The sequence below is a fragment of the Gopherus evgoodei genome, chromosome 3 (assembly GCF_007399415.2).
Source record: "Gopherus evgoodei ecotype Sinaloan lineage chromosome 3, rGopEvg1_v1.p, whole genome shotgun sequence".
NCBI lineage: Eukaryota > Metazoa > Chordata > Testudines > Testudinidae > Gopherus > Gopherus evgoodei.
In genome coordinates, this window is record NC_044324.1 from 143,589,033 (window position 1) to 143,603,310 (window position 14,278).

The 14,278-nt window shown below is 39.5% G+C and overlaps 1 protein-coding gene across 9 annotated transcripts in view; it reads right to left on the bottom strand.

The window, feature by feature from the left end:
- Positions 1-14,278, bottom strand: part of SIPA1L2 (signal induced proliferation associated 1 like 2) — a 250,453-nt gene that overhangs the window by 101,870 nt on the left and 134,305 nt on the right. For all 9 annotated transcript variants that reach the window (XM_030556901.1, XM_030556900.1, XM_030556899.1 and 6 more), the window contains 3 exons: positions 13,681-13,814; positions 10,904-11,092; positions 4,899-5,073 (listed from right to left, as the gene is read on the bottom strand). In XM_030556901.1, coding sequence (XP_030412761.1) covers positions 4,899-5,073; positions 10,904-11,092; positions 13,681-13,814 — 498 coding nt within the window. The remainder of the gene's footprint in view (positions 1-4,898; positions 5,074-10,903; positions 11,093-13,680; positions 13,815-14,278) is intronic.

Sequence of the window (14,278 nt, forward strand, 5' to 3'; positions counted from 1 at the left end):
CACCACTGGTTTCGATACCATATTTACATTCTTAAAACTAAGTTCATATGTAAGTTTTTCAAGAATGAGGCTATATACACAGTACAATTCCCACTGAAGCTTTTTAATTAAATAAGCACAAAATTTCAGCCTAAGTTATTTTCCTCTTTATTTCAGCATATTCCCTGGAACTACAATCTCATTTAAACCTTTGGATACTGTTTTATAACATCAGCTTCTCCCTTTCTGTTATTTATTACAGAGAGGCAGCTCCCTTACCTGTAATTTGAGTTGTTTTAAGGTAGCATCCCTATGTAGTTTAATACTTTTGGTTTAGTGCCTTGGAAATGAGCTAGTAAGTCTATGCTGTAAATTTAAGATCCTCTTATTTGGGACAAGCTGAAATAATCTGGTTCAGAAGATGTTATAATGGGCACTTGGTAGTTCCCATTGTAATTAAGATTACAGAATGGTTGCTACTAGAAACACGTTTTCATAATTTTTGCTTACAATTTTCCAAAACATTTCTTTTTAGTACCTCATTCTGCCGGACTATGAATTTTGTTTCAGAAAGTTTGAGTAAAATCCCTTCAGCCTTTCTGAGTCAGAGTGTGTGAGACAGGGTGTACCAACTCTGCACTGGGCTGCTGGGGGCAGACAAATCATTGTGGGCGCAGGCGACCATGCCCTCTTTCCCCTGCTGTGCATGCTCCAGGTGGAAAAGCCAAAGAAAAGGAGGCAACCCAGTTCAGTCGGGCAGGCAATGGAGGAGGAAGGTTCCTGCAATGCTTCTGGCAGTAGAGCCCGAAGATCCAGACTACCCTCCAGGTGACTCGCAGTTGGTGGAGACTGCAGGGGAAGCCAAGCCGCTGCCTGCTGAGGAAGCTGCTACCTGCTCTGTGTCCCAGCCCAGAGGGAAGTAACACATATAGATTGTTTGTTTTGCTCCACCCAGGGGCCACAGACTAATTGACATTTTGCCCTGCCCAGGGGGCTAATTCACCAAGTGTCACTGCTGCCCCAGCCTGGAGGCTGCAGACTGCTTGCTGTTATTCCCCATCCAGGGGGCTAATTTACCAAATACTACTGCTTGCCCCAGCGAGGAGGCAGTAGGGCTCCAGGCTGTTTGTTTGTTTTGTCCGCCCAGAGACCACGGACTAGTTGTTTAAGTGACCCCGTCAGTGGCTGAGACCCACTTGGCTGAAATTAGCCACTTAACGGGGAAGCCTGAAAACAGGGTGACGGGATGCACCAACCCAGCTCAACACGCAGGGCCCCCATCACAGAGTGGGATCAGAAAAACCAGAGAAGCGTCCTCATCCAAACAATGGCAGCAACAAAATCAAGACTCCAGTTCACTTTAGTGAGATATGAACTTCAAACCCTAGAGCAATTTCTTCCACCTTCACTTTCCTTTTAAGGAATATAAGGAAATAAATTATAAAAAGCTTTGTCACTGCCACTAAGGTTACATAGTTAAAAGTAATGAAAAATTCAAGATATGAAAAAGTTAAAGTTCCAAGAACAATGTTAACGTGACTCTGTTGCACATAGTATTTTCACTCCTGTTTTTCTGTGTAAGCATGTAGCCTATTATATTACTATTTATGTTATAAAACATATCATGAAACATACAGAGTATGCAATATGGCAGAAGTAGAAATGCTGCCTTAATTTTTTTCCATTTCCTAGTTTTGAAATGTAGAATTGTACAATCTTAATGTTGCACTGATGTATTTTTCTGCATGTAATATATGCTGCAGATCTGCATGTAATGGCCCAGATGTATCCAGTTACACTCATCAGAATAATAAGTATGATGAAAACTAGTAAACAATAAAAACCGTGCAACAGATCAATTGAAGGATAAATAATCCTTTAGTAAAAAGATCATATTAATTCATAAACTTTTGAGGAATGGAAGAAAGGAATCCTTTTTTAAAAAATTCAGTTTAATTAGTTACAGCACTATAAAAATGAAAATGTTAAACATCAAAAGCAAATGTTATGGTACCATTATGCCTGGTACAGGAAGTGCTGAAAAAGTGGCTAAAAGGAAAAAAGGAAGATCATCATAGAGCATTTTAAACTCAGTCTGTAGAATATGGAAAGATTAGTTTATTCTAACAGTAAGCACGGCACTCCTGTGACATTCACTATGGTTTTCAGCAAAAAAGAATTATATGATTACACAAATGGAAAAGGGTCTACTGAAGCCAGAGTTATATATTCATCATAAAATCAGAGACAACTTGTTTGTCAGTCATCTTGATTTCACTCCCTTTCAGACAGCAACATAAACATCTGATAGCATCTTCAACAACATACAGCAGTTAGCAGCATACCAAATTATGTTACTGAACTCCATGGGGCAAAAATGTATCAGCTGTTTGCTTTAATAGCAAATCACAATAAGTGTATGCTGAGAACATTGCAGGCACTAAATTTGATGAGATCGTATCAGCATATATATTGATATGCAGACTGTGCCTGATGATTTTCAGTCACACTCTCCTTGTGGAATGTCCAAAAGACCATTGAGCCATTTTTTTTCCTAATGTTTGTACTGATCCCAGAAGACTTGAGCCAAATCAAAGTATTGCTAATCAGTATATGCTAACAATATTTCTATATGTTAATGTCAAACAAGAGAAATTAATAACATGCTTTACAGAAATAGAATGCACTAACCATGCTATTATCAAGAAGAGATATGTATTAATATTATCCTGGCAAATCCCAAAAGGAATGTGGTCGCCATGGAAATCTAGTAGTAACAGCAGTATTATTTCAAAAAGATACACTATGCTAATGAAAAATACTCCGGTTATGTCATCTATAGTATATTGGTGTAAAGGTACATGTGTTGTATTAATCATTCATTTTAAAGTTCTAGGAACAAATCACCGCCAGTGAGGTTCCCCACTGTCTGCGATTTGGGGGGCGTGTCAAAAACAGATAGTTAAGGGTTAATGTCTCTTTTACCTGTAAAGGGTTAACAAACAGGGACCCAAACACCTGACCAGAGGACCAATCAGGAAACAAGATACTTTCAAATCTGGGTGGAGGGAAGCCTTTGTTTGGGGGTTTGGGGTTTGTGTGTTGTTCTCTCTGGGTCCTGGATGGGACTAGAGGTGCAACCAGGTTTCTGCCAATCTCCCTACTACAGTCTCTTATCTATTCAGAATAATAAGTAAGTACAAAGGCGGTCATAGTCTTTTAACTTGTTTTTCTTTATTTGCAGATGTGTACTTGCTGGAAGTAGCTTAAATTGTGTTTCTGCTGAAGAAAGCTTCTTTCTAAAAACCCTGTATATTTACCATCTTGATTACAGAGACAATTTTTATGTTTTTTCTTTCTTTATTAAAGTTTTCCTCTTTTTTAGAACCTAATTGATTTTTTTGCGTTATCTTTTGTAAGACTCCAGGGAAGGGAGTCTGCACTCACCAGGGAATTAGTGGGAGAAAGGAAAGGGAGGAGGGAAGAAAAACCTGCTCTCTGCATTTATCTCTGTATCTCTCTCCGAGGAAGAAGGGAGGGGGAAGGGAACATTCCTTTCGGGTGGGGATTCAAGGATTTGAATCACGGTGGTCTCCTAGTGTACCCAGGGTGGGAAAGAGCTGGGAGAAAGAAAGGAGGGGGAAGGGAAATGGTTTATTCCCCTTTGTTTTGAGACTCAAGGAATTTGGGTGTTGTGGTCCCCAGGGAAGGTTTGGGGAGACCAGAGTTTATCAGGTACTCAGAATCCTGATTGGTGGCAGCCTATCAGATCTAAGCTGGTAATTAAGCTTAGGGTAATTCATGCTAGTACCCATATTTTGGACGTTAAGGTTCAGATTTGGGAATTATACTATGACAATTGGTAAGTTCCACTATCTGTTTGTAGGCCATGCCACCTTCAACAGTCAGGTTGGCTGAAAGCTGACACTTGGTAGATTATAGCAGAAATAAGTAAATCCAAGCAGTACGAAACATTAAATAAATGTAAGCAGGAGAGATACCTACTCTGCATTTCACCAGATCATATGGAGTTGATGTTAAAATCATTTCAAAACCGGATCAAACTAAAAGAAATTAGTTCTGTTGACCATACACCAGTGTGACTAACTCAAATTGAGGTGTTCATGGTAATAAATTGATTGCACTGACCCAGTCAGAACATGTCAATGTCAATGCACCAACAATGTGAGCTTCAGCAGAGCAAATTGTCATGTCCATGGTACACAGACTAGGTTGATGTCCATATTTCAAAACATATCAATAATAAGAGAAACTTATCTGAAACTAAATATATTCAATAAATTTCTTATCCTTTTGCACTGTTGATCTATAGTGCCTACAAGAATGAAACTTAAGAGCTAGAAACAAATCTCAAGTCACAGAAACACCATAGAAATTAGGTATGTGTTTGGATGTTACATGAAGAAAAAGAAAATGTTGGTCTTATTGAAAACACTGGGTCTTTCTTTAAGTATGAACATTAATCCAAGAAATCCTACCATCAAATGAGGAAAAAAAGTCCCTTTTCCCTCACTTCCCCTTCAACAATACATAAGCTTTCACTTTTCCTTTTCAGACTAAGAACCAAGATGGTAAAATGTGGGTCAATGATATTAATATAGTTCTTTTTTCATAGCTGTAAACATAACATAGGTATAAATTTAGTCAAAGATGCTATGACAAAGGAAGAGAAGATTGACGCACCAAAAGTTTTCCTAACTGTGTCACAGTAAAGAGTATTAACCTTTTAGACTTAAAGTAGGCTGTATATCGCATCTATGGGAATTTAAATTACTATAACATAATCTTGCTAGTCAACTCCCAAGGCCATGTGTACAGAATAAAGAGACAGAATTTACAAAAGATGCTTACCTTTGGAGAATTATAGACTCCTCCCACATGTTAGAATTACAACTTACTTTTATTGTCTAGCTGAGCTCTGTATTTACTAAACCCTTTTAGCCGTACTCTCTGGCCCAGAAGATCAAGGAACTCTTCAAAAGCAGGCCCTGCTGTCTCATTGTTATACATCTCTTCCTCTGTGCTTTGGCCCGCTTTGCAATACAGGACCCCAATCTTGTGCTGAAAACTCAGCTGAAATAAGAAAAATAAAATTACAAATGGCAAAACATGGGAAGCAGTAACACAGAAAAATATGAACTATTAAAAGTACAATTTTATTTCTGCAATAGCAGGCAAGGATTATTTAATAAATATGATCAAATAAATTATTTTATAAGGTAAGGAAAAATTCAGATGTGAAAGATAAAGAAAACTATATTCAGCGAAGTCGACAGTCAGCATTCAAGAACAGACAGAACAAGTTGATAAATCCTTGACTTTTGACTTAGCTATCAATTATATATAGGAATGTCCAGTATTGCATGCTCTACAATTTTAGATCTTTAATTGGCACTGGCTGTACAATTGTCTTCTTTCACAGTCTGGGAACACAGCAAGGAGTCTATTTTTAGAGCCTTGCAAATCCATAGGTATCCACTTTGTATCCACAGACCATTTCTGCGGATTGCAGCGTGGATACAGATACAAATTTAGTATCCGCACAGGGGTCTGCAGCACACACTCACTCAAATGGAGCGGCCATCACCCAGACTGCAGGCTCCAATTCCATTCTCTGAATCATGCAGCAGCATTCCGGGAGTTTTAGTCTCCAGCTTGCTTGGAGGAAGGAGAAGAACTACAACTCCCAGAAAGGAGTGAGCCAAGAACCATTTTGAAGGTGAGATTGTTCTTTAAACGAGCCAGCGGCAATAGCTACATGCATTAGAGTCGCCATAACTGCATAAGGGTGTCCTAGCCCCTCAAGGGAGGGCTGCATAGAAGAACCCAGATTTTTAGCCTCCCTGCCCAGAGCGGGGAAGGATGTATGGCAGGGACAGAGCAGGTGGGAGGGCAGGAGGTGTCTAGAGAGAAGTGGGGTTGGGATGGTTGTTGGGGGTTTGACAAAGCCATGTGTCCGCTGCACAGTGACCTGTGGATAGAGTTATTAACTGTCTAATCACACAAACACCCTTGCCCTGCCCCACTCCTGCCTTGCCCCTTCTCTGAGGCCCTGCCCCACTCACTCCATCTCCCTTCTCTTCGTCATTTGCTTTCCCCCACCCTCACTCACTTTCACTGGGCTGGAGTAGGGGGTGGGGATGCGGGCTCTGAGCTGGGGCTGAGAGGTTCAGAGTGTGGGAGGGGGCTCTGTGCTGAGCCTAGCAGGGCCTTTGGGTGTACGAGGGGGTGCGGGGTGCAGGCTTTGGGAGGGAGTTTTGGGTATGGAAGGGATTCAAGACTAGGGAAGGGGATTGGGGGTGCCAGAGGGGGTATGGGGTGCTGACTCCAGGAAGAGGCTCAGGGCTGGGGGTTTGGGGTGCAGGAGGGGATGAAGGGTGTGGGCTCCAATCAGGCAGTGCTTACCTCGGGTGGCTCCCGGTCGATGGCGCAGCGGGGCTAAGGCAGGCGCCTTACCTGCCCTGGCCCAGTGCTACTCGCAGAAGCAGCTGGCACATCCCTGCTGTCCCTGGGGGCCAGGGTGTTCCACGTGCTGCCCCTACCTGCAGGCACCGCCCCTGCAGCTCCCACTGGCCACAGTTCCTGGCCAATGGGAGCTGTAGAGTCGGTGCTCAGGGCAGGGGCAATACATGGAGACTCCCTGGCCTCCCTCCCAGGGGACACAAGAATGTGCTTGCTGTTTGAGAGTGGCGCGGACTCAGGGTATGCAGGGAGCCTGCCTTAGCCCCGCTGTGCTGCTGGACTTTTAGCGGCCTAAAATCTCCCAGTTTGGCTTCTGTAGCCTCCGGGAGTTAGAGCCCAGTTCCAGGAGTCTCCTGACGAAACCGGGAGGGTTAGCAACCCTACCAGTGGAGCTGTTTATAACTGTGCAAGTCTGCGGATATCTGTGGATATCTGCATCCGTGGATGCAGATATCTGCAGACAATTTTTGCGGATTGCGGATCAGATGCAGATACACTTTTTGTATCAGTGTAGGGCTCTATCTATTTTCACTTATTTTTAGCTTTTGAACTTTAGCTAGTTGGTCCCCTGTATGTCAAATGCTTCCCCATTCCACCTTTCTAATTATATGAGAACAGCCATTTAAAAGGACATGCTTTAAATGAGTACTGTAAATAGGTTTTCACAAGATTAATTTCTTTTATATGCATCAATAAATCTTTTTTCCTCAAAAATGTCTTTTGCAAAAAAGTAATTTCCTATTTTCTGACCATCTTCACTTGCAGAGATATGTTATATGCACAGTGTACTGTAAACTAAAAATCAGACTGCAATTGAATGTTGTTAAAATCTCAATACTAAAACATTGTTAGATTAGATGGGATTATTTTCCTGAGAAAAGTATTGACTTATTTTTTAAGACGGATTCATGAGACAACAAACAGGAAACTCCCATATGAGTGGATTAGTCCTGTTAGTCTTTCTATCAGCTATTAGAGCTTCACAAATTGACAGAGATCAGTAGTCACATCAGATTCTCTTAAGACCTTTATCCATACACACTCTTCACATTTACTATCAAGTTCTAAAATACTTCCTTAATCAAAATTCAGGACTACTGTCTAGGTCTGTAGAATAAAGAGTATACAATACTCTTCGTGTCAAAGCACACTCAGGTGTGTGACAAAAATCTACTGCACGATAGGCATACGTAATATAAAGGCTACAGTGCTAAACATACTTCAAACCACATTAATCCATGGGTGTGATATCACACTCGTTTTATCATGGCAACTGGTATGAAAAGTCATGAGCTAGGAATGGTACAAAAGGCAAGCAATGAAAATATGGCAAAATAGATTCAAGTGTCATGAGAGCGGCTTTAAACCCCAAATTCCCGTTATCTTCCCATTTTAGTAATAGCCGTGCTTATACTAAATGAGTGGGCAGTCATGAAGAGTTAAACTCTGTGGTTTGTGTGCCTTATTTTTTAATCTATTCATTTTTAAAAGAAAAAACTCATCACTCCTGGAGGAATAAAAGCTCTCATTGCTGGTTTACAAAACTGGTCTTTTGTGCCATCATGATGTTACTGCTTTTCTGAGCTCCTGTTCTGTTTGCCTCTCATGCAGCCTTGAGTTCAACTTGGCAGCACTCAAGATGCTCAGTAAAATTGACTTAATTATCACAGGCACCCACCACATACAAAAATCCTCAAATGTCAAAAGTCATGGATATTTTTAAAAACTCTGGAAAGAATCAGATTCTATGCATCTCATGACAAAGAATACAGCAAAACGTCCCTTGACTTCTACAGGGCCAGAATTTCACTCTTAGTTATTAAATTAACTATCAGTGGGACAATTTCTACTTTGTTTTACTGATATAAAACTGGCCTAACTCCACTGGTACAGAGAACAATTTCATAATTCTATCTATTCTGACTCAGGGCAGATATTTGTTAGTCATTACCTAATGGATAATGCTTTAGCTACTGAACAAACATCAGCATAGTTATGCTTGATGAGAAGCAGATCACACTCCATTTATTAAGGGAATGCTTAGATGACAACTTCTGGATCTCTATCCTACACAGTTCAACTTTTTGGCTGCGATGTTCAGAGGAACCCAGGGAAGTTGGGTGCTCAACATCAACTGAATTTCAAAGCCATTTGAGCACCATTTCCCTTGGACTCCTTTGTAAATTCCTTTGTTCCAGAGGAGGGCAAAAAGATTCACATGCAATAAGAACACTCACCATATCCTATCACCAGAAAAAGGAAAAAGTACAATTATTAAAAATATTCCATCCTCATCTTGAGATGAACAGGTGGCTTTTCCCATAAAACCTATGGTCAATCCGAGGTAGATCAAATTGCCCGTTTCTCACAACAAATAGGAAAATATAGATTCTTTATTTACATTCTTGAAAGAGGTTAATCATTCTGTTCACATCTATTTTGCTATTGTCATCATTTCCTACATATCAGTCTCTCAAATGACTATTACCCTGGTGACAAAATTAATCCACTAGACCATGGTTCACATTTAAAAAAAAATGTGCTCTACAACTAGCCATCACCTTCAGTTACCATGAAAGACTCTTTTTATATTTGCTTGATTAATAAACTCAATGTATTAAACACCTAAGAGGATTAAAATCATAAAAAGATCTCATGCTAGTTCTATACACAGCTTTCTGTATTTGCCTCAGTAACTATCTCAAGATAAGAAGCATTAAAATAATATATTCATACTGATGACAGCACATTTCACAACAGAACTGAATTCTCAATACTAAACATCAGGTATAAAAAAGGAAAAATGAGGACTGTTATATCTCAAAGTCATTAACTGATTATTACAACATTACTTTGGTTAGTTTGACTGCTTTATGCTTCCACAATGGACACCCAAATTACAGTCCCAGTTTACGGTTGTGGATGATGGCAATGAGTTCTATAAATGCACCATACAGTTTGTTTAAAGAAGGAAATGCTTACATTGCCCCAAGTGCGATTCCACTCTGGCCAATTAATATCATTGATATTACGAGCTGGAACTCACTTGAGTTTAAACAAAAAAGATAGCTACAATGATGTCGCACCCGAGGAGCACTAAGCTTAAAAATTGGCTGAATGCTCTCGATTTCCTTTACTGTTTTTCATGAACTCTGACAGACCAAAGGAGAAAATAAAAACATTATGCAGAACACACATTAAATTTAAAAACATATTTGGTAATTTATTAAAAATTCTTTTTGCCCTAGGAGAGCAAATGAGTGGGGAAATATAGAGGAAATGGGTACACCGAACTGACATTCTCATAGCTAGGAACTATCTATTGATCTACAACTACTCTGTTACAACTAAAAGAAAAGAAACAACAGAAGAATGCCTTGTATACACTAACATGTTAGACACAATCACCGTCTTTCATACTGAATTAATACTGAAAATTATTAAGACATGATAGTCTCTTATTTTTGCATGTACAATGATCATTTATTTAAAATTAAAATCTTAAACATTCTTTGCATAGGTGAACTAAAGGCATTCACAAGATAGTCCTTCACAGATTATTCAGAAGCAGTAAACATGCTTGGTAGTCTTTGAACAGAGAAAGTTCACCTTACTGAACCTGTTAAATCTCACCATTATTCACTCTGAATTTTAAGTGCACGTTTGTTTCATTGCTGATGCAGTGTTAACCTGTTAGATAGTCTCAATTAGAATTTTAGCTGTTTGAACTATCACACATTTCACTCCACTGATAAGATTGCTACAATGAATAAGAGTGCTAATCATAAGTTAAAATATGAAAACTAACTTGGGATTCATGGGACTATGATATAAGTAAACCTTATTTCTAACTATAATACATCTAATTTTCCAAAGTGCTGAACACTTCCAGCTGCCATTGATTTCAGTTTTGTTTGTAGAGGCTCATCATGATTTTATAGAATTTTACCTACTCTGTCTATAAGAAATACACATTAGTTAACCTGTTTATATTCAATATTTGCACATAGAAAATATGGACTTCAATCTGTGAAAACCATTTTTTGTGAAAATTTTAAAAACAAACATAGCACAAAACTATATTCTCTCCCTCTCCTTACTCTTGGGATTCTCTACAGGTTACTTGGTCTTTCCCAAATTGCAAGTCAAAAAAGGCATATTGCTTGGAAAATAAACAAATTATTGTTCAAGTACTTGTAACTCTGGCAATAGGGCATTTTTCTGGACTCACTGAACCATTACCTATCACCATTCTCATTTTATTATTAAAAATACTCAGCTGTTTGTGAACTCTTCTTGAAAATAGGGCAAATGGCTGTTCAAGAGAAAATATATTACATCACAAATTCATGTTTATTTACAACGCCAACAAAAGATTTAAGGAAAAGGTACATGTTCTTTCAAGTGGATAGTCTTTAGAGAGAAATCAAACACTACATACCCCTTGTTCATCCAGTTTAAGCAGCTGTTCAGAGACTTTGGGTGAGCTTGAAGCCTGCCTCAGGCACTGAATGCTCAACTCTGGTATTACATATTCCAGTACCTCTTTGAGAGGCAGGCCTCGTGCTGTGCCATGTCTTGCAGTAGATGGTATGGCATCTTCTAATATTGCTCCTCTCAATGTAGTAAGCTGCAGCAAGAGTGGAAGACCTCATTGAATATTTATAATTCTAACACTATGCTATTAAAATACAATCTTCAGGCTCTGAAGTGGGGACTTGGGGGGGTGGGGAAGACACAGACATGTTTAATTCTCTGAGGATATTGCAACAGTTAGTAAAGCAATTAAACATTAAAAGAGGAAACAGACATTTGTAACTTCTAAACAAAGAAGTTAAATATAGTAACACTAGACTATGTACAATTACTAGAAAATAGAAACTTTGGGCTGATACTCAAATCCAGAACTCATTTCTTTTGTTACTAAAGCTGTGTCTTCATTGAAAAAAAAGGTGGGTCTTTTTACAGCAGGATAATTAATGTGCATTAGCTATCCCACAGTAAAATCCTAGCTGGGCAAGGCACTGTACTTTTAGGGTATGTCTACACTGCAGATTAGGAAATGTGACTGCAGCACACAGAGACATATCCGGATCTAGTTAGATCAAAGCTAGCTTGAGTAGCAGCATGGGTAGCAACTGTTTGAGTATGTACCCAGGGTCCTATGCAGGCAGGACTAGCCCAGCAGCTGCCTGTGTGGCCATCGCTTCACTATCATCATTACTTGATCTAGCTTTTGATCTGGATCAGAGCTAGCTGGGGTACACCCACCCATATTTTTATCACACTCCCAGTTGCAGTGTAGAGAAATTCTTACTGTGAGATAGTATAGGTGAGGTCAGCCACAGGCAGAAATATAGTGTTGATCTCACAGTTACAACTACAGTGCCTTGTCTCTACTAGGAGTTTACAGTAGAATAGCTAGTGTATATTAGTTGTCCTGAAATTCAAAAAAAAATACAAAAAAACACACCACTCCCCGCGCGCGCGCGCACACACACACACACTTCTTTTTAATAGTGAAGACAAAGCCTAAGTATTATACAACACGTTATATATATGTACAGTGGAAACCTGAACATTACAGTTAACAGGAATAGAACTGGGCAAAAAATTTTGGACAAAACTTTCACTAAAAAAAAATGCAGATTTGAGTTGGCTAAAACATTTTGCAAGTTTGTGCTGAATTCACCAAATTGTTTCAACAGAACTAACCCCCTTCCCTCCCCCCATCTAAATGTTTTTGTGACGGAATGCCCTCCTGATCCCCTTAGAGTGGCAATGGACCTAATGTATCTGGACTGTCCAGGGGAGGACTGGACAGTGCAGAGCACACGTTTTTGGGGGAAATCTGGGACTGGGCATGTATTGGGGCCACCCTTCAAACAGTAATCATGGCTTCTGGAAGCCAGAGCATGGTTGGGGTTTGCTGACAGGCTGCTGGGGTCATAGTTGCTGGACCAGGGCTGTGGCTATACACAGACTTTGTGGGTGTACCTGCATGCTGGCAGGTTGTTTGTCAGAAGCCCACATTGGGAGCTACAGCAGCAAAGCATTTTGAGGTATCCCACATTGCAGGGCAAGTGGTGACACCCCTCGCTGGCCTAGATTGCACCCCAGAATGTCAAAGTTTTGTTATGACTTTTTTGAAACAAAACATTTTGAATTTTAGTTCACTTTTATTTCAAAAGGTAAAAAAATCCAAAACTAGATGTTTCATTTTAGTCAACCCCCATCTTCCTCCCACAGTTCAGCCACTGGACCAGTTATTGGCACAGCTCTAATCAAGAACTGCCACTTTATGGCTAACAGGTGTTTCTTGCCATGATGAAGAGACAAGTTCTGAGAATCAAAGGAAAGTTTGCACTTGTATGTCATCTTTGGTTGGTCTCTGTGATAAGCACCTGAAACTTTCCTTCAAATAACCACTAAAATTAGGATCCATGTGACTCACTGCTGTGATAAAGAAAAAATGAACCAGTTTGGGAAAAAAATACTAACTAGCCTGAATGTGAAAGTTTTGATCAGGTTTGATAAGTATACCTCCAATACAATCAAAGACCGCTTCTACTTCAAACAGGATCCACTATTTTTGCTTCAGTAAGATATTAGCATTCCCTCTCCTTCCATAAACCATGTACTTGGAAGAGATTTGGTATCCCAGTTATTCCAGACTACAAATATAGTACATCACTTTTGAAGAGATAGCATTTTAACAGGCATTTTGAAACTATACACTTGTAACATTTTTTTGGCTAAAAAACCTTGAGGAATAGTAAACATCTTCAAGTTCCTCATCCCTCCCTTTTGTCCCAAACTTTCCTTCCTGCCACAAGAAACTTAACACTCTCCAGAAGCACCTCAGGCTAAACTTATCTTCCCTTGTTTGCTGTCTGCCCTCTCTGGTTCCCCATCTGTTCCCTTATGGATCCCTCTGGATATGTACCTGCTACCAATCGAACTGTTCTTTAATGGTTCCCAACCGAAGGAAGGAAGCACTTCAGGAAGCAGAAAAATAAGCAAAATTTTGCTTCAGGAATCAGTTGCAACATGTATTAATGCTAACAAAACAAACACTTCCCTGCAAATGTATTCATCTGTAAAATCTTTTAAAAGTCAATTTCCAGATCGATGCTAGCATGGGAAAACAGCCAGTGTTCTAAGAGTTAACTTCTCTTTTACCTCCTTCTTCCCATCAAAACAGCACTCAAACAGTACCTCACTTGTCCTGAAAGCTATACGATAGTTGAATTGAGATCCTTCTCTCTCCTTAGCATCTTCAACCTTCTCTCTCCTGATGCTGACTGCAACAGGACCTAGATTTTCATCAATTCCAAAGTAGTTCTGATGCTCTGTAGCAGAAGAGAATGAATGCAAAAAAGAAGAGAATAGTGAAGTGTTAGACTTACGACTGCATCAAATCTTATAAAAGAGAAGACTTACAGTGATAAACAGGCATCTACTGTTGCACTGTGTGCCATACAATGGCTTTTCTATGTCTAAACATTGTTTGATAGAAGAGATTACATTCTCTAGTTAAGATTAGCGACACACAAGAATCAAAATATATCGTAGGACAAGTTCCCAATAGACAACTAAATCACATCCATTTCTCACAAGTAGACAAGCAGCATGTATCTTTCAAAATATATTGCTTTTTAGTAATATTTCCAAGAGTGAACCATTACAAAGTGTCATGGCATGCTTTATCACTGATTGACAATTTGTGTCTTAAAGCAGTATAACAACTGTCAGAAATGAACACGAAGACTTCGTTGTAGTGGGTAGAAACAAAATTAGTCTGTAGTAGGAACTG